This window comes from Orcinus orca, chromosome 4 (assembly GCF_937001465.1).
Source record: "Orcinus orca chromosome 4, mOrcOrc1.1, whole genome shotgun sequence".
NCBI lineage: Eukaryota > Metazoa > Chordata > Mammalia > Artiodactyla > Delphinidae > Orcinus > Orcinus orca.
Window position 1 is genome coordinate 3,830,902 of NC_064562.1, and position 27,164 is coordinate 3,858,065.

General features: G+C 37.8%; 1 protein-coding gene across 5 annotated transcripts in view; it reads left to right on the forward strand.

Moving 5' to 3' along the window:
* Positions 1–6,998: 6,998 nt before the first annotated feature.
* The window catches only part of GRIA2 (glutamate ionotropic receptor AMPA type subunit 2), a 156,188-nt gene continuing 136,022 nt past the window's right edge, over positions 6,999–27,164 (forward strand). For 2 of the 5 annotated variants that reach the window (XR_004481470.2, XM_049709024.1), the window contains exons 1-2: positions 7,002–7,509; positions 8,065–8,205. Coding sequence is in view for 4 of the 5 variants with exons in the window: in XM_049709024.1 (XP_049564981.1) it covers positions 7,422–7,509; positions 8,065–8,205 (229 nt within the window). In the remaining variant the exon portion in view is untranslated. Of the gene's footprint in view, positions 7,510–8,064; positions 8,206–27,164 lie in introns of all 5 variants that reach the window. The other 3 variants (XM_004266169.3, XM_004266168.3, XM_004266167.3) reach the window with 2 other exon arrangements.

Below are 27,164 nucleotides of genomic sequence, written 5' to 3' on the forward strand. Positions count from 1 at the left end.
AACCATGAAGAAATAGAGGATCCGAACAGACCAATTACTAGTAAGAGGCTAGTCAATTACTAGTAAAGAGGTTGAACCAACAAAGAAAAGTACAAGATAAGATGGCTTCTCTGGTGAATTCTACCAAATATTTAAAGAAGAGTTAATACCAATTTTTTCTCAAACTCTTCTAAAAATCAGAAGAGGACGGAACACTTCCAAACTCATTTAATGAGGCCACATATCAAATCCAGACAAGGACACTACAAGAAAAGAACATTTCAGACCAATATTCCAGGTGAACATTCATTAAAAAATATTCAACAATTCATCCCACCACCACCTCCTGCCCCGAGATTCGGATTGACATATATACACTAATATGTATAAAATAGATAACTAATAAGAACATGCTTATTTATAAAAAAAATAAATAAAATTAAAATTTTAAAAATTCAACAAAATATTAGCAAAGCTAATTAAATAGTACATTAAAAGGATCATACACCATAATCAAGCAGGATTTATTTCAAGGATGTGAGGATGATTCAACATCTGCAAATCAATCAGTATGAAATACCACATTAACAAATGGAAGGATAAAAAATTATCAATAGATATAGAAAAACGTTTGACAAAATTCAATTCTTTTCATGATAAAAACTCTCAACAAATTGGGTATAGAGGGAATGTTCCTCAACATAATAAAGGCCATATATGGCAAGCCCACATCTAACATCATACTCAATGGTGAAAAGCCGATAGCTTTTTCTCTAAGATCAGGAACAAGACAGGGATGCACACTCTCACCATTTCTATTCAGCATAGTACTGGAAATCCTAGCCTGAGCAATTAAGTAAGAAAAAGCAATAAATGACATCCAAACTGGAAAGGAAGAAGTAAAATTGTCTCTCTTTGCAGATGACAAGTTACTGTATATAGCAAACCCCAAAGACTTCACCAAAAAACTGTTAGAACTAATAAACTCATTAAAGTGTCAGAATAAAAAATCAACATACAAAAATCAGTTGCATTTCTGTACACCAACAATGAACTATCTGAAAAAGAAATTGAGAACACAATACATTTACAATAGGATCAAAAAGAATAAAATACTATACACTGAATCCTATAAGATATTGATGAAAGAAATTGAAGAAGACCCAAATAAATGGAAAGTTATTCTGCATTTATGGATAGAAGAATTAATATTGTCAAAATGTCCATACTACTCAAAGCCATCTACAGAGTCAGTGCAATCCCTATCAAAATTCCAATAGCATTTTTCACAGAAATAGAAAAAAAAATCCTAAAATTTGTATGAAATCACAAAAGACCACAAATAGCCAAAACAATTTTGAAAAAGAAGAAATAAGCTAGAGGCAGACTCTCTGCTTTCCAACTATATTACAAGGCTTTAGAAACCAAAACAGTGTGTTATTGACATTAAAAACAGACAAATCCATGGAACAGAATAGAGAAATAAACCCATGTATATATGACAAATTAGTTTTTGATAAAGGAGCCAAGATTATACAATCAGGAAATGATAGTTTCTTCAATAAATGGTGTTGAGAAAACCAGATTGTCACATGCAAAAGAATGAAATTGGACCCCAATTTTACACCATACACAAAAATCAACTCAAAATGAATTAAAGACTTGAACATAGAACCTGAAACCATAAAAATCCTAGAAGAAAACATAGGGGGTAAGCCCCCTGACATGGGTCTTGGCAATGATTTTTTTTGGATTTGACACCAAAAGCGAAAATAAACCAGTAGGCTCATATCAAACTAAAAAGCTTCTGTGCATCAAAGAAAACCACCAACAGAATGAAAAGGCAACCTATGGAATGGCAGAAAATATTTGCAATTCTTATATTTGATAAGGGGTCATATCTGAAATATATAAGGAATTTATCACAATAGCATAAAAACAAATAACTTGAATTAAAAATGGGCAAAGGAACTGAATAGACATTTTTCCAAAGAAGACACACAAATGGCCAACTGGTACATGAAAAGGTGCTCAATATCATTAATTATCAAAAAGATGCAAATCAAAAATCACAATGAGATATTACTTCTCCTTTCAGGATGGCTATTATTAAAAAGACAAGAGATAGCAAATGCTGGCAAGGATGTGGAGAAAAGTGAATTACTGTATACTGTTGGTGGGAATGCAAGTTGGTGCAGCCACTATGGAAAACAGTATGGAGTTTACTCAAGAAATTAAAAATAGAACTACCATATGATCCAGCAATCCCACCTCTGGGTTCTACTCAAAGGAAATGAAAGCATCATCTCCAAGAGATATCTGTACTCCTATGTTCACTGCAGCATTATTCATAAGAGTCAAGGTATGGAAACAACCTAAATCTCTGTCAATGCATGAATTGATTAAGAAAATGTGATATATATATATATATATATAAAAAATATATATTATGTACTATGTATATTATATATATATATATATATGTATTCCACTGTGGAATATTATTCAGCCTCAATATACATGGACATGCAGGGCATTATGTTAAGTGAAATAAGCCAGGAAGAGAAAGACAAATAGCGCATGGTGTCACTTGTATGTGAAAAATTTTTAAAAAAAGTCATACTTACAGAAACAGAGAATAGAAAAGTGGTTGCCTGAGGTGGGGGTCAGGGAAGGGAGAAGTTGGTAAAAGGGTTCAAACTTTTAGGTGTAAGGTGAATAAGGTTTGAGGATCTAGTGTATAACACGGTGACTATTGTTGATAACACAGTATTGTATAATTGAAATTTAGTAAGCGAATAGAACTGAAATGTTCCTACAAACAAACAAGGGTAAAACTGTGAGGCGATGAATGTGTTAATTAACTTGATGGGGATAATCCTTGCACAATGATGTATACGTGTATCAAATAATCACATTTTATACTTTAATTTCTATTTTATTTGTTAATTATACTTAAATAAAGCTAAAAAATAATGAAAAAAAGAAGTGTTCTGTTTACCTACATCTCAACCTTCATCTGGTTAATCTCTACTTGACTCAATTTAGGTGTCAGCCTTTAGTGTTTTCCTCTGCCCTGAGCTCCAAGATATAACGTGCATAATAAGTTTTGCTTTTGCCTTGTTATATTTATTAATCATATGCCTATTTATTTCATTTCTGACTGCCCTTCTCACATGGTCCTAACCATTTGCTTACTTGAATGAAGTCTGGAAACTTCTTGAGGAAAGCTTCTGTTGTACCCATGTTTTATCCACTGTTACGTCAAGCTCATTATTTAGAATATCCTTGTCCCGTTTAATTTGTTGAATTAATTAATGGATTGAAACACTTTTCCAATAAATATTTCTGCTATAGGATTGCTATTAATTGGGGTAAAATTAATTAAAATCCATGTAATCAGAGCCCTTAAAGAAAACAAAATGAAACCTTCACTTATTCTTTCCATTTTTGGACTTCATTCTAAGTTCATTTTTAAAAATATACAAAAGCTTAACTTTAGATATATGTTTTGAGTCATATAAATTGATTTTATTCAATCAATGATCAAGTGTGTCACAAAAGAAAAGAATAATCAATATTGTTTCCATCTGAATAACTATTTATATCAATATTATTCTTTATCTTTAATTGAAGAACTGAAACTCCCCGGAATGAATATCTTTTTCTATTTACTGTCCTGAGTGATTAAAATCCTCGTGTTTTTTCTTCTTTTTATTTTCTATGTCTCAGCCAATAACGTCTCCGGTTTGGAACCTGGATCCTTCTGCAGCATCTGCATGCAAGCCTTTCCGATAGCCTACATGTTCACGGTTCCAGGGGATCGATAGGAAGGCAGGTGATGATCTTCACCTTACTGAAGCTTCATCACGGGAAACTAGGGCATTGACATTTATAATCCAATTTCGGTAACGAATTCAGCTAAAATAGGCTCTGCCAGTCATTTCAAAGCTGTCACCCCCCTGCCCCTGTCCCACCCTCTCACACATATAACGACTTTCCTTGATGCTTTTTCATTACGGAACACAAATTGAAACTTCACAGAATATGTACGCATATATAACATCTTAAGCATTGCAAACCAGATTTAAAAAGAAAATTATTATTTCCTATATTGAAACAAAGACTGAGTAAAACAGAAATGAAGATTTTATGTATAATATTTATTTCTAGCCTTAATGCTAAAGTTATATTTAAACATACACACAAAACAGCAACAGTCAAAGCGACTGAGCAAACGAACAAATGACAGAATGGATAATATTTTTATTTCTTCCGTTTTTACTGTAATTTTATCCTTGCTTCAGAAACGCTTACATTTTAGATAATTACCAAAATTGAACAGCAGAGGGCAGAAAATAGCAAACTGTTTCTTTGAGCACGCTTTTATATTCAATTGTATTCCTGGTAGTTTTGAAATTTTCAAATTTGATTTTATTACTGATCAACTTGAGGTATTTTCTTGAAACAGAGTGTCTAAGTATTAAAAATAAATTGCAGTATTTTTCATTTATTTGCATAACCACTTCCTTCAGCCAATTTAAATTTATCACATTGATACTGACAGTATTCTATGCCTGAAAAATGTTATGTAATAAATGTTATAGTGAATTTGAAAAAGTTCCATGAATGATAATATAAGTACAGTGATGCTAATACTGCAGGAGATGTTATCTATATATGATGCCAAACGTACATGCCTTGTGAAAGGCACATTAACAGAAAAACAGTTGAATTACAAGTCATGCCTACTAAAATTATTTCCATTTTATACATGAATTATAATTGGTTACTAAACAGTAATACTTGCCTTGAGTTATTACATATTATTTACTAGGAAAGGTGCTTCTATGATTCAGCAAATTCTTATTTTATATTGTTTGTTTTTATAGAATGTAACTCAGTCAATTTTAAGTCCATCTTTTCCCCTGACTTTAAAATAGATTAAGATGAAAATAGTTTTTTAAAAGTCCTCTTTAAAAAAAAAATTAATTTACATTGATCCATACTTCAACCATGACCAATTATCCACATTTAACTTTCTCTCTCTCTCTCTTCTTTCATTCCTAGTTACTTGGCATGAAGTTGAAGTTTTTCTTGTGGAAAAAAATAGAATGAAGAAAAAATATGGCTGAAAAAAGTATTTTTTATTTTGCCCTGAGCTGTTATTCATCCTTTTACGTATTAAAAATATTTTAGAGAATAATTCAAATCATTTTGGTGCCTTCCATCAGAACTAGTGATTGAATAGATAAGATGTATTTAATTATTGTTTATATTGTAAACTTGGATATATATTTATTTATGTCTTCCTTTCCATTTTTATTCTTTTTTAATTTTTTAAAAGGCTAAATGCATTTTGACTCACAACACCTGTTATATGCAGAGAAGTGTTTATTAACGGACTAAAATAAATTCTTGGTGACAAAATTGGGAGGTATTTTTACCTGTAGTATAAAAAAACTTAATAATTGATTATGGATATTTTTACTTCCTGGCTTAGGAAAACATACCGAAAATCAAAAACAGGGAAAGACCATGATTTGAAATCAGGATTACAGGATTAGAGAGCCATAGAGGCCGCTTTGCTCATCTTCTCATTTTTTAAAAAAATTGAGGCCCAAAGTGATTAAGGGTCAAGTATGAGACCCTACAAGGTCAACAAGGAGGCTGTACGAATGATACTCATGGGACGAGTGCCCAGGATAGCAGCACGATAGACTAACTCTTGGCGTTCTGACATATTACCAGGCTACGCCTTCCGTATCGTGGGCTCCGATCTCCCGCCTTCTGGAAACAGTCACTTGTACTCAGTCGTCCTTGATTTCTTCGTTTAAACCGCAAAAGCCATAGACGGAGTGAGGAATTTCTGCCACAGCAGGTCCCAGGCATCAGTTTGGCAGGCAGTGTGAGGCCCGTAAGTTCCCACAGTTAAGTCCAGGCTTCCATCCTGCCCACCATCCCCCTCCCCACAAACTTCTAATCCCTTGCGTCATCTTTCTTCTCCAGTGGTCTCCAGTTCGCGGGTTCAAAGGGGTGAGAGCTTAGTTTACTTTCTTTGGGCGGTGATATTTTCAAAACTCACGACCGAAACGCGATACAGCAGCCGGTTTCTAACTCAGTCTCTGGGAAAGGGTGTGCAGCTCAGCGGCCTTTCCAGACTTGCTTCATCTTTTAATTTCTTTATCCTACGAAGCTTTCCTTGAAATGGAGTCCTCTGCTTTCAAGCTGTGTAAAGACATACTTCTACGGAGCCAAGACTACACATGTCTCTACGACGGGGTTGGGGGGGAAGGGGGGGAAGTCTGCAGTGAAAGCTGCGAGAGGGACCCGCACGCAGCAGGCTGGGCACAGTGTAAAGATGGGATTTCCATGCAAAGTATTTCAAAGGTTCAGTCTCGATCTTCTCCTGTGCGGCTTTGGCCTTTAAAGATAGACCTCGGGGTTTTCCCTGGATCCTGGCTACCTCCCATTTAGATAAAGTTGACAGTTTTGGAACCCCTCCTCATGGGTGTTTTGTTTGCTCGCTTGCTTTCCTGGTGGATCAGGTGCGGTGGGAGGCAGCGTTTCTCTATTGCTAGGAGGGTTTTACAGGCTCTGGAAGATAAAAATCAGAATTGCTTGTATCGTACAGCAGCAGGGCCTGGTGAGAGAACACTTCACCGCCAGCAGCACGGAGCCACTCGGCTTCGCACGGCAGCCGGAAACGGGCTTTGCTGCGTCCGGTCCGTGCTGGAGCAGCTCGCGGCGCCGCAGCTGCCGCGGCGGCACAAAGGTAGCGCCGCGCCGCGCAGGCGGGAGCGGGGGCGCTGTCCGCGGTGCTGAAAGGCGAGCGCCGGTGGGCGCGACAGCTCGCGAGACCCGAGGTCTCGCCCGGGGGCCGCGGCACCCCGGCTCCGAGCCGCGCTCCCAGCTCCGCGCGCGCGACGCCGTGGCGCGCGGGGCGCGCGGGGGGAGGGGCGCCCCGGCAGCCCACCCGCCTGCCGCGACTCGCGCACGCGCGCCGGACCCGTCTCTGAGACTCGCGTGCGTGCGTGTGTGTGTGTGTGTGCGCTTGTGCGCGTGTGTGCGTGTGTGTGTGTGCGCGCGCGCGCGCGTGTGAGAGCGGGGAGAGGGAGAAGCGCGCGAGGGTGAGTGTGTGAGTGCATGGGAGGGTGCTGAGTGTGCCGAGGCGCTGGGACCACAGCGGCAGCCTGCTGGAAGCTGCATCCAGCCAGTCTCCGGACTTCGCGAGCGGGGACCGGGCGCAGGAAGGCAGCCACCCGCAGGACCTTGGAAATAGGGATTCCTCTGCCACCACGTCGGGTTTCTAGCAGCTCGGTGCTACATTGCTGTCTCAAAATGCAGAGGATCTAATTTGCCGAGGAGAACGGCCAAAGAAGGAAGAGGAGGAAAAGGGGGGAAAAAAAGGGTATTTTGTGGATGCTCTACTTTTCTTGGAAATGCAAAAGATTATGCATATATCTGTCCTCCTTTCTCCTGTTTTGTGGGGACTGATTTTTGGTGTCTCTTCTAACAGCATACAGATAGGTAGGTACCCTTTGTGCTCTGCTTTTGAATTGTGCATAATTTGGTGGTAATCTTTGTTCACGGTGGACAAATTAATTCATGTCATGTAGACTTATGTCATACCTTGACTGCATTCCAGACTTAAACTGCCTGGAATATATATGTTTTTCTTAAGATGAGGCAAGGGCAGAAGACTATGCCTCTGATACAAGAGAGGGAAAGGGCTTCTCATTAATGACCCCCAGATTTTTATTCCTTCTGCCGTCACAGCATCTTCCGGTTTGTTCAGGTTCTGTAGGGGTTCTGAACGCACAGCTTGTGATCACTAGGGAGGGAGGACGTTTCTGGCCACCCACCTTGCCCTCGGGCCCCCCTGTGCCTTGACCCTCGGCCTAGGATGCTGCCGCCCCCCCGCACACGCACACGCACACACACACCGGCTCCCGGGTCCGTGGATGTGTTTATTCGGCCTGCTAGTGTGAACGAGGGGCTCCGGGGCAGTCGGGCGCTAGCGGGCTCCCCTGCTTTCCGCCGGGCGCTGACACTGTCCTCCCGCTTGGTGTTTGTTCTTTGCAGGGGGGCTGTTTCCCAGGGGCGCCGATCAGGAATACAGTGCATTTCGGGTAGGGATGGTTCAGTTCTCCACTTCGGAGTTCAGACTGACACCCCACATCGACAATTTGGAGGTAGCCAACAGCTTCGCAGTCACCAATGCTTGTGAGTAAGGAATATTTATGTCCTTTCAGGGGGCCGCACGCGGAAAGCGGGCTGGTGTGTGTGTCTGTTCCTGCGTGTCGGTGTCGGGGCGCAGTGACTGCACGCGCGCGTGCGTGTGGCAGCGTCGGGGGAAGGTGTCGGCGATCGCGCGGACGCCCGCTGGCTGGGGCCTGGGGGGCGGTGAAGAGCCAGCGAAAGGCGGTGGGGAGTGTGCGCTCAGGGGCTTGGGTGGGGTGGGTGTCGGAGGTGAGGGGACGCCCTTGGGTGCAGGGCTACCGGCGTAGCTGGAGTCTTCAAGGCGAGCCCTTCACCCCTGTGCCCCGCGAGCACGCGGTGCCCCGGGGCGCGCCGTCGGGCTGCTGGGTAGACGCCACGGCCCCGGGTTGAAATCTGCAGGCCCCCCTCGGGGTCCCCGTGCGGACCCCGTGAGCCTGTATGCTCCCGCGAGACGGGACACGTTGTCACAGCGGTCCCGCAGTGCGCTCGGCACCCGAGGCCCCCCGAGGGGCGCGGCGCGGCTGACGCAGGCCGGGGATCGCGGCCCCGGGAGCTGCGGCCCGAGCGCAGCGGCGAGCGTGCCCGGGGCGCCGCGGGCCCTCGCCGGCCGGGGCGCTGGTTCGCAGGTCGCGGGGCTCCCGCCGAGGCAGCGGGAGGAGAAGGACCCGAAAGCGGCGGGATGCGCCGAGTTCGGAAGGTGGAGAAGCCGCCGACCAGCCATTTTAGTCTTCTCAGCCGTCCTGCTAGTCCCGGCGCGGCGCGCGGTGTCCGGGGACCGGCCGCGGAGCTCCATCCAGGCCTCAGAGTGCTGGGACCCAAGCAATTAAGTCCCCGCGCGGTTCCGTGGGAAGGCCGGCGGGCCCGAGTCCAGGCGCGGCCGCCCCCGGACCCCCTGCCCTCTGCCAGCGGCTGGCATCCTTTCCTGCCGGCTGGGTTGCGGGGACTCTTTTCGGACTTGACGTTCTCAGTGTTTACTGCACAGTTGACAGTCTCGCGGGGGGACTTGCAGATGGCTCCCCTCCCACTCTGGCTACTTGCAAAGGAGCCCGCGGAACATGACCGCAGAGAAAGGCCGACCGCGGAGTCCCCACGGTAGACAGGCAGATGGTGGCCGTCCCGCTGCTCCGTGATAAGCCTTAATCGTAGAGCCCATGGGTTAGCTTGACTGTAGTGTCAGAAACAGCATCCGCTCGGTTTGAAGCTCCCGTCCACCGAATGGATGAAGGAACGGAACCACCGGCTTTGACCGATAGAGCGGGGGTCGTCATCACGGTCCTGTTAGATGCTTAGAAGTCAACTGTTTATGAAAACCTGTTTAAGAGGATTTCAGTGTTGTGTGTTTTCTTCAGATGTTGGTTCTAAGTGAGAAAAGCAACTGGGCATGGTGGGGAGGAGAGAGAGAGAAAGAGGGAGAGAGGGAAAGAGGGAGAGAGGGAAAGAGAGAGAGAGAGAGGCTTAAGTGGATTTGCAGTTAAAAAAAAAACTCCATAGAAGAATATAATAATATATATCTTGGAAAATTTATATATATACATGTATGTATACAAAGAAACGGGCTGTAGTTTAAGTTTTGAAGGCTTTTTATGCTTGACCTGTTTACCTATCAGATTTTGATTATTCATTTTATTTGATATCAGGTTTCCATTTTTTTCCCCTGAATTGTGAGTTTGACACACAATTGTGCTAAGTATCTGACTGTATGTAATTGTATACTAGTGTGAAAATGCTGTGGAAAAGTAATGAACCTAAGGCAAGACTATGATTATTGGAAGGATCTAGATTTTTAAAACAAGGTGAAAAGAATTTGAATATGGTCAATGACAGAGAAGTTCACTCATTGGTGAAAATCATGCCAGGGCCTGACTGAGAGCACAGGAGATAGGTCCCCTGAAAGCAATGAATATGTCTTCATTCCAAATGCTGAATGACTGTGCTGGGCCTTTGTAAAGACTAAAAAGTAATGGTTAGGTAAGGTTAGGTGACTAGTTTAGGTCCTCAGTCTCAGTATTTTTGGATAGATTTATTTAATATAAATTTAATTGAAATAAGATATGTAGACAGAAACTGTACATATATTCAACACATATATAAATCCATACATTTCCACAGAATGAGTATATCCATGTAATATGAGATAGATTTCATTTAAAAAAAACAATTTAATTTGCTTGACCATAATTCTGAGAAAATGGGAAAATCAGATCTTCATTTTGCACAGATTTTTTTCTTGTTGTTTTACTTAGAAAATGGAGCTGAGATAAAAAGTTACATGTGTCCAGGTCCCAAATTTTCTCCTCCATGGATTATTCTAGGACAGTAAAACAAATGATGGTGAAGAATTGAATGCATTTTCAAGTTTCCGACACGGGAATTCAGAGCCATGGTCTCTGGTTCTCCCGTGTTATAAGTAGTCTTACTGATTGCTGAGCAGAGCTAGTTGAGGCCCTGGTATGGAAGAGAGACTCATTGAATAGAATTTTCTGGAGTTGACATTAACTCATCGACCAGGCACTCAATTTCTTCATTCCTTTGGGAATTTTACAATCTAGAGTTTGCAAAATGAAATGGAGTGTTTGTATCCTTTTTTTTTTTTTCCCAAGAGCAATAGAAAATGTAAAATTAGTTTACCTCTTTTCAGAGAGAGAGAGAGAGAGATGCTTGTATAAACTACACTCACAAAGTTAGCAGTCAAGAAATGAATGGAGATCTCTAATATCAAATTTATTAAGATGAGTCTTGATCACTTAAATCGTGCTCAAGCCTTTTTCTCCTTAGCCTTTGTTTCCTTGTCTTCTCAGACAGGGGAGTCCATGATTCTTTCCTATATGAAGTGGAAGCAGCAATGTCAAATCTGTTGATAGAAACCCAACCGACTTTCTTCCATTTCCTCCAGAAATCTAAGGAATTCTGCTTCTTCACTCCAGTATTAAAATGTGTATCATCAATCAGTGTTCATAAAGTAGCTTGTCCTTCCTCCGAGTTAAACCGTAAAAATCCCATAGGGTAAATTTAACCCTAAATGTAACGTATAAATTTAATATATTAAGAAAGCAGAGTTGTAAACCTTAATAATATAATTTCAAAATAGAAAAGATATTAGTCTGCTAATTTTGGTTGTATTCCTGAGATGGAGGGACTTCTTTGGAACTGCTGAGGCCGATGGGGCTTTCAAGGCCGATGGGGCTTTCAGGGTCCAGCAGGATCCATGGAATGGGTTAAAGTTATGCAAACGAAATGAAGTCATTATATTCTGAACTGGGTAAGTGACTGTGCAGGCTCTGAACTCCCTCCCACTCCCTCTTTCACAGTCACAGTGGGAATAATGGAAGAACCTACTTGTTCCCATTTGTTTCCATGGGTACCTGAGGAAATAAAGACAGATTTCCAATTTCTTACTTTCTCCTTTTATTTTCCCCTCCCTCCCCACTTCCTTTCTTCCTTCTTTCTGATTAGCTAGAGAGCCTACTAAAGTGAGGTGTTTTTTTTTTTCCCTGAAGGTTGCTCAAACATAAGACTTCAATATGAGAAAATCCATGAAATCAGAAAAATAAATAAATTAGCATCTGATATTCAACAGTTGAATCAGTAATGGACCTCAAGAATTCTTTCCTTCCTTCTTTCCCCGCTGCTCCCTTCAGTATTTGCTGAGTGTCTTCTAGATGTCAGAGAATAAATGAATGCTGTTCCTAGAGTGATTCATTTTTTCCTAACCTTTCCCCTCAATGCTCTTTCAAATAGTTTTCAAATCCTTATTGGCCTGGACGCCTTTCCTGTGCACTGTCTGCTGGGTCTTGTCTAAGAAGTTTAGCCTGAGGATGTGGAGATATTGTAGTAGTTTTTCTGCAAAAGCAATTTATTACTGTAACTCAACATTTTTGTGACAATAATAAATGTGATATTGGCATATGTGTGTACACCACACATTGTGTCTAGGTTAACAAAATCAACAGCAGGTTTTAGGCGAATACTACATATGTTTACATTCTAAAATGTTTTAATAAAGTTTAATGTACTATTTACTAAAACTTTGTTTTGGTAAATTTGTTTTATTTTAAACAACATAAAAGGGCTATGAACATGAGTATTTGATCACATAGGGCTTTGGAATTAAAAATATTAAATAGTAAATGTCCTCTTCAAAATCTTTCCTATTTTTTACTGAAAGACTTTGACAAATAGCTATTAGGCTATTTAAAAATAATTTAATAGTTTCATATTTCAATTTCATAACAATAAATTATAAAAATACTATATTTCAAGAAACACCAGATAAAATCTACTTTTCCTCTAAGCCAGCAGATGGAGATGTTGGAGAAATACTGTTCTTTTGTAAAACTGCTGCGCACACTGCCTTTTGAAGCAACGTAAACCCATTCCTTTAGAGAGATGGAAGAAATATGTGTAAATGGCATCTATTTTGGAAAAACTCACTTAAAATGATGTGTTTGAAAAATAACTCCGAATTCCTTTTAAAAAGAGTGCCTTCGATTTTATTTTAAAAATAGATTCTCTTCAATCTTCTTGTGACTTTGATTTGGAAGGAAATGCAGGAACATCGTTGATTATAAATGCTCTTGGACGAGAGAGAATTCTAAAAGTACACTTTTTCCTTGGAGAGAGAATCAAGGCTCTTTAACCTTGACTCTTCAGATCTTATTTATTTACTTATTTTATGGGAGTAGAGTTGATTTACAATGTGGTGTTAGTTTCAGGTGCGCAGCAAAGCGACTCATATATATATATATATAATTTTCCTTTATTGATTACTACAAAATTTTGAGTAGCGTTCCCTGTGCTATCCAGTAGGTCCTTCAGATATTATTTTAAGGTATATTTATTATCATTGAATTTTAGTCATGAATTACTGAGATTGTGTATCTGTGTTCATCACATTAATTGGTGCTTGGTAAACCTTTATTACACTTTGCATGAATGTGTGTGTGTGTGTTTGTATAGTTATATTATAATTATAGATTTTGAGTAATTATAGATGGGCTGGGCTCTCATGTTTTGTCATTTTGTCGAGGTAATTACGAGAGCCTGGAGTTACCCACTTTAATGTATGCCAAAATTTCATAAACTTGGTTGCTCTTAAGCAATTATGAGAATTTGTGGTGTGAAGAAAACTGGGGACAAATGTACCAGAACACACTACCTTACAACCTGGGGTGTAAATCTTCGATTATAAGCAATTGGAAGTTACAAAGAGTGAAGTAGCTCTTAATACGTGAGAATAATTAATTTATCATTGGATTTTTTGTAGTTAAGCTTTCATACTCCATGTATATCACAAGAGAATTTCAAGAAAAGACATTATACCAAACAAATCAAAGAATGGCTTTGGTTGAAATATTCTATTTAGGATGTGAGAAACTGAGTATTTAAATAAAAGTTACTGTATAGAAGCTTCATAGTAACAGGAATTTATTCCTGTGCTATTCCTTTCTGAGGTCTTGCAGACTTCAGCCTGCTGACTCAAGAGGTTTCCCTTTCATGTCAAGCCTTTAAAGTGATGGGGTCATTGCACCTTGACATTAGGACCGTAAAATGCTGATTCATGCCAGAGCCCAGATTCTCTCGGAATCTCTTCCAAAAACACTCACACTTTCAGACGTTCTGGAGCCCTGACGATGTTAAGGAAGGCTGTAGAGGACCAGTTGTTCCCTGGTTATTCCATCAGGTGTTGCCGTATGGTTGACTTTTCAAAGAGCGTGGGGTGTTTTCCCTCCTCTTCCTCTGTTCTCCTCCCTTTTAAAAAAAGTCACTGAAAGTGCTTAATCTGCAGAGCAGATGCTATTACAGGAAATAAACTTAAATTGAAAAAGCTTTTTTTTTTTTTTTTAGGTAAGCAGAGGATATACTCCACAGAGCTAAAATCTTGTATTAGATTTAAACATTTTATTGGGATGTTAGTGGCCACTGAGTAAATTATATTTTTCTTCTTTAACTGAATTCTACTGAAGATTCCCCAGACATGATTAAAATCCTAGCTCTTTTATTCCAGCAATTTTCATTCAGATTTTCTGAGGTTTTCTCTAATGTTCTAAATAACTCATTGCCAAATGTCATAAGTAACTATGCCTCGTCAATACAATAGGAAAATTAGTTGCTGAATTCAAGGTTACCCACGATTTTTTTTCGAACCTCAAAATCACCCACGATTTAAAAATTTCCCCAAACTAAAAGGTTTCTCAAAGCAGGTTTCACTAATTTGGGAGAAAAATGAATGTGATTCTTACAGAGGTGTCCATTAGTAGTCTAATACCTATTATTTTTGGTTACTCTTCAATTTAAAGTATTTTGTCATTTTTGATAATGTTAATTTATAGAATGAAGGCATTTAAAAATTAACGTGGAGAATGAAAACATGCTTTTCTTAATGGCAGGGTCATGCTACTGCTGGCTTTGTATCCTTCACGATTTTTTAATCTGTTACGCAGACTGCATATAGCGGAATGTCTTGTTATAGAATTATACTTGTTTAAGTCAGAATTTTGCTCTCACGCTACTTTTGGATTTCAGAAGAAAGAATTTATTTGGTAAAATCTGCCTCCGATCCTATTTAGATAGAGGTGTGACACATTTTTCATTTTCATCTACAACTTAGATATGTTCAAAGTTATTATATTTATCCCTAAAGCTACATTGCTCTGTGTTAAAATGCTTTGCTGAAATAAATGCTGTTGGGGTGATGCAGAAGCCATGTTGCAGTGGTTAGAATACAGGGATCCTTTCTCAGGGCCCTGAGGATTATGGGTGTGCCCCACTTCCATTTGTGTTTTGGACTTTCCACAAAAAGTGACTGTTCATATATCTCGAATAGCCACAAAATTGTCTTATCCCCCCCATCCCCCCATCCCCAGGATATTATATACCACAATTTTCTGTGAATTTCTTCATTTTTTATTTAAATTAAAAAAACTCCAATATTTATTTTATTTTATTTTTAATTAATTTTTACTGGCGTATAGTTGATTTACAATGTTGTGTTAGTTTCTGCTGTACAACAAAGTGAATTAGTTATACATATACATGTATCCACTCTTTTTAAAATTCTTTTCCCATATAGGTCATTACAGAGTATTGAGTAGAGTTCCCTGTGCTATACAGCAGGTCCTTATATTTCATATATAGTAGTGTCAATCCCAATCTCCCAATTTATTCCTCCCTACCTCCTTTCCCCCTTGGTAACCATAGCAAAATTTTTACAAAGCACCGAATTACAAAAATATATTTTTTTAGAGATATTTGAGAATGAGAAATTTATAGACACAGTTTCCTACGGACCAGGTGCTTTAATATTTGCACTAATGGGTGTGATAATTTTATATGCGTGCCTTTTTTTTTTTTTGTATTGGCAGTTTATCCTTAGAATTTGTTTTCCAGTAATTTAGCTATTTTTATCCTATTGATAGCTTGCTTCAGCAAAAATAAAACCCAACTTGTAATTATAGTTTTATTTTTCATATGTTAATTAACATAATATTGCAAAAAATCATCCAAAATGCTTAGTACTAATGTGTAGCTTAAGATTAAAGACAGTTTTAAAATGTAGAACCTTGACAATTATAAGAGTCTTCAACTGAATAGAACAAGTAGGTTTGGGAGATAAGGGTTCATTATAGAAGGGGATTTATGAGGAGATAGTTTCTTAGATTGTTTTACTTTTCACCTCAACATTTCTTAAAGAAATGACATATACCCGTCACAGTTTTACTATTTAAATTGTTATTCAGAATTTCACTTTATAGTTTTAGTTATGTTAATATCTACATTTTTTTCCTGATTTTATTTTAGTATGTACAGTATGAGCCCAAACTGAATTGAATTGAGAAATGCCTGAATTCTAGTTTGTCTACAGTCCTCTGAACAGGGCATCATATTTCTACTGAGCTATTTACCCTTTGTGTAAAGTTAATTTCAAACTATAAATACTATGGTATTCACTTTATGCTGCTCTGATACTTGTACTCTGATCAAATTTCAGTACCTCAGAAGGTGTCCCTTCGATGCAAATATTTTCCGTCTAATCTTTATAAAAACCCAGTGATACTGATTGAAGTGATAGAAATATGTTTATATAAACTGAGTGTATCTATGCTTGTTATGAAAGCATAGAGAAGTGTTACCTAATTCTTCATCGCTACAACATAATATGGCCTTGGTCAATCATTTCTAACTTCAGCATAAAATTAATTGAAGCTCATGTTATATAACTTGATAAAAAAAAAGGTTTTCTCAGCCCTTAAACCTTTTGCAGCTGATACTAAGACTTTGCATTAAAATACTCTTTCAGAATTAGTATTCATTTTACAATTTCCCTTGCATAAGTATTGGGTCCACTGCAGTAAGAATATGTCAGCAATATGTGATTATGTATTTTTTATTGTTTATGCAAGAATAAAAGGATAGAATGAGCATTTTGAAATAATTATTTTCACGCCAAAAGGAAAAAAAAATCCTTTGTTGTAGATTGAAATTGCAAGATTTCTTAATGTGTCAGAAGGGAACTGTGGACAAACAGGAAACATTCCAAGAGGCAGTGTAACTGGGTGTACTAGGCAGAGGAGTTGGAATTTGGAACTGGGAAGTTTTTCCTTTTCTCTCTCTTTCTGTTTAAGCTTCTCGTTGACCTGGTGTTTGCTTAGTTTGCATGGCTGCAGTCAGGCTTCTACACTAACATTGAGCTACTATAAAACACTGACTTCTTATCATAATATTACTTTTGATAGGTAGAATTTGTTAGATACTATTAACTACTTCCAGAGGGAGAAAAGAAAGAAAAGAAACATTCTGGATCCCTCATAGGCAAAAACACCACTTTCAGGCACTTTATCATTCTAGGCTGGTTAAAAGAGTCGTTCTCGGTAAAACATTGACAGAAAAGTTTCAGAAAACGCTGTAGCTAAAAATATGTAATGTGGAACATACTACTAGGGTTTGAATTTATGAGAGTCGTAATAAACTTTATCTCCTGCTTGGGGTTCCTGAGATGATTTAGCAACACAACAACTGATAAATGCTAATAGAGCTTATCAGCAGAACACAGAAAAAATTGTCTTTTAGTTTGTTATCTGGTGGTGATTTATTCTCCTTTATTTATTTTTATTTTTTTTTTATTTTTGCAGTACGCGGGCCTCTCACTGCTGTGGCCTCTCCTGTTGCGGAGCACAGGCTCAGCGGCCATGGCTCACGGGCCCAGCCGCTCCGCGGCACGTGGGATCTTCCCGGACCGGGGCACGAACCCGTGTCCCCTGCATCGGCAGGCGGACTCTCAACCACTGTGCCACCAGGGAAGCCCTATTCTCCTTTTTTAACATCTAGATAATGGTCATTACAATCCTAGATATATTTTAAAATATGTTAGCATGTCTTACAAGAATATTTAACAAAATTAATGATAATTCTTGAGTGATATATAGGGTTTTTTGTCATTAAAGTTAGTCACGCAAAAAATTATTGAAGCGCAATTTGGGACTGAAACGCAGAACACAATGAGTAGTTTCAATCTGAAGAATAAAGATTGTAAGGTGTAGGGGGATCAGTTTAGTCCATATATTGGGGAATATTGTCATCTACATTTTAGTGGCACTAATTTGGAACATTTTAAACATATTCCTCAAAGGTTTCATGTAAGCTATTTATTGTGCATTGCAGATATTGAAAAGGACTGCCTGTTTTCAATAATCCAGCTACCACAGAAGTAGCTCCTGGATTCTAGAATGGGAGGAGGGCTTCCCTTAAAAAAAAAAGTCTCTCCTCCTCACAAGAATTTGGCAAGGAAAGTTCTGGAAGTGTCGATCTCCAGCCGTGGTAGGGAAAGTGTGTGTTTGCTAGTTTTTCTAAAGAGATACACTTCAGTTTAGGGCACGAGTTTCTTCTTTATTCATATCTTATCTTGTGCTTGGGAGGAATTGAAAGATTTCAATCTCATTTTCAGTTTGTGTATGAAATGGAGGTATTGAGCTTTGTAATTCCTGAGCACTTTCACAGTTTGTAGCTTTATTCGTTTTATCAGTTTTTAAGTTTTTACTAGTTTACAGTGTTATTATTAATTTCCATCTGGAGAGGAAATTTTAGGAACAGAGGCAACAGTTCAGAGGGAATATCGAGGAACAATAGCATTTCGGTTTTTTTCTTTATCTCTCAGAACACAGACAAGTCAAGAATCGTCATCTTAATGATAAATGCGCAAGCATTTTCTCCTCAAAAATAAAAGACGATGCTTCTTTGCAGTTTGCAGCCATGGTGTCCTGGGACACAGAAGTGCTGTGTTGAGTCTGAACTTGGAACGGAATTCTGGTCCTACTGTTAGATGTGTGGCATCAGACAAGTTGTTTAGCGCAGCTAAGTCTCCGTTTCCACCTTTGTAAAAGGGAATCATACATTATAGGATTATTTTGGAGATGGAGAATAGGCGTAAAAGCCTGTGTTGGGCACATCTAAGTGCATGGAAGTTAGCGGGCTTGTTGTCACTTTCTGTGTTGAGATCTTTGGATGGTTTTGATAAGCACTTGTTGAGGACAGAGGAAAATGCATTTCTAGTTTCTTGCTGGAATCTTTTTCTGCTATTTGTATACCAGGGCAGGACTGTTGGGTGACGAAGAAGAGACTAACGAAACAAACCGCATAAGCCCCTTAAAGATAAGTTTAGCATGCTAAAATAGGAGAATGGTTTTTAGAAGCCAAGATGCTGAAACTCAAGCATTATCACCATGTTGCATGTCGCTTCCAGGAGGATGTTGAACAGTTTGGGCTGTTCATCCCTGGTGGGGCTTTCAAGCACATAATTAAGATAACTACACACATTGTCTAACTGTACACGTTATAGATTCCTCATGATTTATTTCACCTAATTAATTAAATTATATTTATTTAAATGAAAAGCAGATGAGAGAACCCAAGCTTTAGAACCAGACAGATGTGGGTTTGAATATGATTAGGAGCTTTACGACACAAGGCGTGCATTTTTCTCTTTTGTGGGATGAAGCTGTTTCCTCATCATGCCTGATATTGTTATTGGGGGTTGAAATGAGAAAATAAGAGCCTTGATTAGTTTGTCATAAGTGACCCCAATATTCCCTTCTTCCCTGTATCCCAGCCTTTTACTGTGAACCAACCAGTGTGCTTGGAGAGGTGGAGGAAAATAAAATGGAAATTCTTGTCTTCAGAGAGCTTATATATTCGATAGCTTTATATTTATGCATAACTTTTGTCTTCTCAAAACACTTGCCTAGCTGTTTGGTCTTCACTGTAGCTCTGTACAGTTTATAGGATAAATGGAATTATTATTATACCCATTTCCAGGTGAGAAAACAAATTGGAGTTGTTCTAAGCAACTCTAAATTTGTGGAGGAACTTCTTTTAGAAAACACATCTTCTGCTTCCTGGGTCAGTGTTTTCACAGTGTCAGAGGGCATCGCAGCCAGTATATTAAAACGAGCAGGTGTGGTTTGAAATTACGGCTCCAACATTTACCAGTTGTGAGACTTCGTATATATCAGTTAAACTTTCTAATCCTGTTTCCTCATCTGTAAAATGGGGGCTATTATAATACCTGCCTCATGAGGAAATTGTCAGATTCCAAAGATAATCATTGCTCCATATAAGACAGTGACTGATGCTGCTAATTTCAGTGGTTTCCTATCTCCCCGAGTGCATATTAATTACATACACTTAGCTCCATGCTTTTAGAGGCATGGAAGGGAAGTAGCTAAGGAGATCTAACATAGCTCTCTGTGTAATTTTTAAATTAGTAAGCTTCTTTAATACAACCATTTGAGCTAATACTGGAGACTAGGGTTTTATTGTTGTCATTTTTAGAATACTGGTGAATGTGCACATTTACCAAGAATTTTAATGTGTTCTTGATCCCAAAACAGATAAGCATTAAGAACTAAAAATCATGCATGAGGTAAAGAATGCAGATTTGGGTTATCGTTAAGTGTGCATATGTAATACTGTTCAGTTATCCGTTCCACCATCAGTACATTTGAGCAAATAGAAATGATGGTGTCGTTGCCCATGATGAGGGTGACATTAGACACGGGACTGGCTCCTTATGGCTTCTTCCCCATGGATCAGTCGTCTGCCTCTTACTGCATCCAAATCCGTCACAGGATTCTCTTCTTTCTTTACCTTTCCAAAATTTTAGTAGATACCTGTTTAATGCCAATCTTTTAGGTAATGTCTCAGGTGACAAAGAACAAGATAAGGTTTCTGTATTGGAAATTATTCATGGGTGCAGAATTATTTTATGACAAAAGTAGAAGTAGTTAATCCAGGTCAGCTACATGATTTTCGTATTATTGTAGAATGTACAGTGTACTCATTGTTTCCGGATCATTTATAAATATTATCGTATACCTTGGAACTAGATTTGGATCAAAGTGTCTTAAGAGCAGGAATGGTAACTATAAAAATTTTGAAGAAAATATAAAAGAGGTAGAAGCTGCAAATTCATTGCTTGTCTACTGACTTAGAATATATTGTTGAAAAATGGGGCAACTAAATGAGGAACTAGTGATATTAACAGTGGTGTGAATTGCAGGTCTTTTGTAAACAATTTTAAGTTTTGAATCAGATTTGGAGATGATAATTTATATTTTATTTTGCAAGATTTTCCTTTTTTTTGGCCTCTCTGCCAAAAGTTCTTCAATTCAGTTTGAAATATCATAGACTGCAGAAATTGCTGGGTAGTTTTATATAAAATAATTTGATGTTGAGTAAATTATTTAATTATTATAAATACTATTTTAGTTTGTTACTGAAAAAGCAGGTTGCAAGTCTTACAATACTGTAATACATTGTATAAAATATTAAAAATGTTGATGCATATAACTATTATGAGTAATCTAAGAGACACACCTGGCTAGTTCTCCTGTAATGTTGAAACAGATTTTATATGATCTAAACGATTATAATAACAGTTTGAAAATTTCAGGTGGCAAAATCTTGATTATCTGAAAAAAATTGAATCAGTTTTAACATGTAGAAGAAATCTATAAAAGTATTAAAAATTGGTCAACAATATCATTTAGGTATTGTGGGTGATTTAAAACCTAAAACATGCAAAAATTAGAATTTAGATTCTTAAGGATTGTGTTTTGAGGTTTAAACATTATGAAGTAAGTAACTCAGTCACGTGGTAATTTTTAAACATTACAAAAGGGGATACAATAAATACTACCTATGTCTTTTCTCCCCTAATTCCACTTCTCTCAGATAATCACCATCAATGGTTTTCAGAAATACTAGTGTCATAAATACACTGTTCTTTCCGTATCTTGATAATTTGCTATATTAACATAAACTGGAGACCTCTTTTATCTGCACAGTTTCCTCCTTTAGAGTTTCTGCGTGGTATTCTGTTGTTATTTAGCCTGTATTTTGTTGATGACTGTTTCCATCTTTTCCTGACTATGTTAATAATGTGTGCCAGTGGGTTTGCAGAATAGATTTCTGTGAGTGGAATGACTGAGTCAAAGGATGTTTGCATTTAAAATTTTGCTACATATTCAAAAAAGGTATGCGATTTACATTGCTACCTAGAGTGTAGGACGATGCCTGCTTTCACCTACTCTTAGGACTAGTGTACAACATTAAACTTGTCTAAGGTTTGCTATTGCTATTTCACTGCTTAGATTTACAACGATACGTTTTGACTGAAGTTAAACGTTTCTCACCACATTATTTGCCGTTCTGTGTATGCGTGTGCGTGTGCTTGCACTCAAGGGTCTGTTCATAGCTTTGCCTAGTTTTCTCTTGGGTTGTGGCTCTATTTATTATTTATCGATACAACATACATGAAAGTAACACCTACTTGTCATGAGTTGCCACTATCTTAGCCAGAGTTTTTGTATTGAAGTATATAGTTGATGTACAACGTTGTGTTAAGTTCTGCTGTACAGAAAAGTGATTCAGTTATGCATATATACACATTCTTTTTCTGATTCTTTTCCATGGTGGTATATCACAGGGTATTGAATATAGTTCCCTGTGCTCTGCAGTAGGACCTTGTTGTTTATCCATTCTATAAATACTAGTTTGCATCTGCTAATCCCAAACTCCCAGTCCATCCCTCCCCAGCTGCCTCCACCTTGGCACCCCCAAGTCTGTTCTCATGTCTGTTGTTCTTCTTTTAACCTGTTCATGATTTTTTAAAACCATGATTTCTGTTTATAATTTTTAAGAATGCATATATTCTTAAATTTTCTTCAGTCAAATTTCGAAGTGGTTTATTTTATTGCTTCAGGATTTTTGTGCTTTGCTCAGAAAGACTTTCCCACTCAGGGTGGTTTAAAGAAAAAGAACTGCTCGTCCTTTTACTTAATACCCATCCTATTTTGGTTTCAAGATTTGAAACGTATCTTTCATCTGGATTTATTTGGGATAAATACTAAAATAGGTATACAGCCTTTTCTTTCATAAGGTTAGCCAAATTTCACAGCATATAAAAAAAATCCATTTTTTCCTCCTCAATTTGAAATGCCATCAGATATTCTTCTTGTGTAAATAGTTCCTCAGGGATTTAAAAACAAAAAGGAAACTTATGCAGAAAATGAAATAAACAAGATTAAAACTCTATTACAGGCAAAGGAATGTAAGTTCTGCAAGGTACTTGTTTCCTGAGTAATGCTGTCCCTATAAATTGTGGTTCTGTGTCACTGTGGTCTCAGATCAATAAAGAGGGTATCAGACTCTGAAGGTTCACTGAGCCCAGAGGGATAAATAAAGGATTGTGTTATGTTTCTGGCTTGCATTACAGCACTAATGTCACCTAAATGGACTGCTGGTTTGCCTATTCTTAACCTATATCAAGGCTTAAGTAATGGGTTATGATTATGACTTGGGTTTCGAATGTCCCTTTGAAGATAACTTAGTGTGACAATCCATATATGTTCACAAATAGAATATTAAAACCAGAGAATGCAGTTCATGTGCAATAAAGGTAAAGGAATTCAGATGCTCGTGGTTTTATTAACGTATAGTTTCATCCTCAGTTTGTCTTAAAAACTAGTTATGTGGTCTCTCTAAAGCCAGATATCCAGCTATCTATGGTATAAATCTGATTTAAACCGGAATGCTAAATACAATACTAAACTGTTAATTTCATCAACGAATACTTTCAGTTTGCCTTATGGTGGATGGCATGCACTGTGTATTTTTGGCCAAGCATCAGGGAATTTATAAATCTTTAACAACTACATTTTGTGGAACTCTGAACTTAATGTGGCCCTGAAGTGCCTTACCATGATCATTAAAATGGAAAGATTTTAACTTTCGAGATAACAATTTTACAAAGTGTATTTCATTCAGTTTCTTTAAGTCTCTAGTCATCTGTTTCTATTTTAATATCTTTTGGAGAATAGAAAAATGTTACCTGGATGAACATAAAACAGTTACATAGGCAGAACTTCAGTGTTAATTTTTTATGCTAATACTTTAAACAAATTAAATATTTTCCTAACATTGGCTTGGTCTCATTCCTTACTCTACTCCTAAAGGCAAAGGAAAGTCAGAAAAAGCCATTTTTCAGAACTAAAGATGCTGATGTACCACTAAGGGTGTATGTAATGTAGTTCTGGTCCCACAGGACAGACAAAGGTGGACTAAACAGATTTTTCTGGAACAGGACAAAGGTGGACTAAACAGATTTTTCTAAAGGACGCCATGGAGCACAGACCCTGTTCTCTTTTAAGGGATGACTTCTGCTTCTCTTTTCTTACTTTTTTTTTTGGCTGTACTTAACTTGTGTCTAAATGGATATTAATATATGTCATAATAATTTTTTGTTTTGATTTAAAACCCTCAACGTTTGAATTAGCTTTCCATTTACTTTTAATTCTCTTTGGCAAATTCAGGTTTCAAAGCACTCTGTAATCATATTTGTCCTTATTTCCATTCATTTTTATTTAGCTCTAAGTTTTCTCAAGGCATTTGTACATCATAATGTTTATCAGGTGAATCTAATTCAGGACACATTTATTTAAATCTTCCTCCAAAATTAACATAAAAACTTTCTAAAGTTCTGATTAGAAAAATTTTCCTAATTATAAAAGTACTTATTAGGTGGAAAACTTGGAAAACACAAAAGAAAATAAAAATCAACATTAATTTTACTCAAAAAATAATCACTTGTTAATATTTACCAGCTTTCTTTTGTACTTAATGTCATACCTGAAACATTTTTGGATGGCAGTAAAGCCATTTATAAACTTAATTTTCATGGGTTAGTAATACTTATCCCCTAGATTAATTAATCGTCTATTTTTTTTTTTTTTGCGTTACGCGGGCCTCTCACTGTTGTGGCCTCTCCCGTTGCGGAGCACAGGCTCCGGACGCGCAGGCTCAGCGGCCATGGCTCACGGGCCCAGCCGCTCCACGGCATGTGGGATCTTCCCGGACCGGGGCACGAACCCGCGTCCCCTGCATCGACAGGCGGACTCTCAACCACTGCGCCACCAAGGAAGCCCTCGTCTCCTATTTTTACAGATTTTTTTTGAATCCTTCTTTTATCCATTATAAAATATTGCTGCAAATACAAATCTTCTGCATATGTATTTTCCCTCATTTCTGATGACTGAAGTATTATCACTGGATAAAAGGCCATGAAGCATTTAGTTAAGTATTTCTGGTAAACGCTAAGGAAAGCCATACCAATTTATAATCCTAGCAACAGTCTATAAAAAGTCTAATCTCACAGAACCTCAGATCAGTGTTACTATTTTTAAACATCCTTATATATTTCATCACCAGAAGATCCTTTTTGTTATATAAAACAAGTTTTCATGTTTGTTACACATTTATGTTTCTTTTTTCACAAATTGTTTATTACAATCTTGTACCCAAATTTCATTGCCATCTTGGTATTTTTGTCCCCATTGAGTTGCATAAGTTATTTAGTCAAGATCAGTGTGGGAGAGGAAGATGGGGCTAGGGAGTTGCCCATCGGGCAGTTAAATGCTGTGGCCAGACAAGGACCAGGCCACTTCAGCATCCGTTTCACTGGGTAGAGCTATTCACATGGCTGTGTCCAGCTCCAAGGCAGTGGAGACTAACTGTCCTTGGGTCCAAGGAGGAGAACAGTATGTTGGAGAAGATTATTAATGTCTACAATAACTGCGACCCCTTTGCCCATCAAAACCTACTTAATTTTTTGCCTAAGTTTATTATTGTTCCTTTCAATTTTGCATAGGATTATTTTTCAAGTATTGTTTCAAAGATTTTTTTTTTGGAATTTTTCCCCTCCAGTACATCTGCACACATTTAAAACTTCTAATCACATAGAAAGACAGAGTGGAAAACAATTTACGTCTCTCTCCTTACATGTCTAGTCTTTCTCTAGAGATGGCCACTTGTAACCATCTCTGTTATTCTGCTAGTGGTTAACTCTATATTCATAACATGATCATACCATCAATTTTATATTGCTCTGTGTTTCATTATAGCTTGTATCAATATACTCAGAACCATACCTCTTATTTCAACAGTTACAGACGTTCTCTTGCAACTGCCTACCTTATGAGGTGATAACATTATTGAATCCAAATTGAGAATATTTACATTCTCCTCCGTGTTTATAATTGGCCTTACATACATATACTTTGTATATAAGTTTATTCTGAAAGCTGGAAATTAAATAAGTATTATTTACATAATTATCTATAGCTATTTGAGTATTTTTCATTGCACACTGTTTTTTCTTTCCTGGATATTTGAATTTCCCATATTTCCTCTTGCATGATGTGGCCTTAATATCTCTGTAGGCTCTTCCTATTGTGTATCTAGTTCTTGAATTCTAGTTTTCCAGAGACTTGCTTCCATCTTCCTCATGCAGTCTGGACTGACTGGTCTGAATCCTCCTATGCAGGGATAGCACCGTCTTTCTGTGGTTGACCGTTTGTGTTTCTAACTCTTGGCTTATTTCTTCATACGCTAAATCCATTTTTCTTTATCATTTTTAATAATTATTTTAAAACAATTTTCTAAAATAATGAAACTTCATAACTTCATCCTCTCTCTCTCTCTCTCTGTATATGTATATATGTATATATATATATATATATATATATATATATATATATACACACATATATGCACGTATACATAGATATATAAGCCTTGCTGGATACTGATTTCTAGGATAAAAATCACATTTTCTTAGAACGCAGAAGGCATCCTACATATGTTCTATTATAACATGTTGTGTCCTTGTTCTTTTGTGCATTTACTATTTCCTGTTTGGAAGCTTCTGGGATTTTCTTTATCTTTAGTCTCCTAAAAAAAATTTCATAGTGATTTTCCCAGATGGGCATTTATTTCCCCATCCTACTCAATATTCAATTTGAAAACAGACTCCCCTTTCAGATCTGGAAAATTCTTAGCCATTATTACTTAGAGGATTTTCCCTCCTCCATTTTCTTTATTATTTCTTTCTAGATAGCTGTTCAGTTGACTTCTGCTCTTATTTAGAATTTATTTAATGTAACATTTCAAATGTTAACATTTGAAAGTAGGCCACCCATCAAATTTTTCATGAAGCTGTCCTTTTTTAATTTTTACTAATATCATGCAACTAAAAGAAATTACATATCATTTGCTTGGCTAAAGACAACACTAACCAATGCCGAGATTGTCTTGAACAGCTATACCTAATAATGCTTAACCAAACACCTGCCTTTTCCCTTCCTAGTCATTGAATGGCTTTTGTGGAATTTTGAAAACCACAGAGACTCACAGGGCTAAGAGAAACATATTTATAAGTGATGATAAAAACAATACAAACAGCAAAGGCTGAGCATTAGAATGAGGAGAACAGATGAGCAGGTGGTAAATGTGAGCAATAGCTTAAATAATATTAGATATCTTGTTTGTTCCAAAGAGTCATGCCACATTGCTGACTCTTATTTCATCTTGTATTTAATTACAAGTTGCTTTTCTTTGCTCTTTGCAACAGTTCT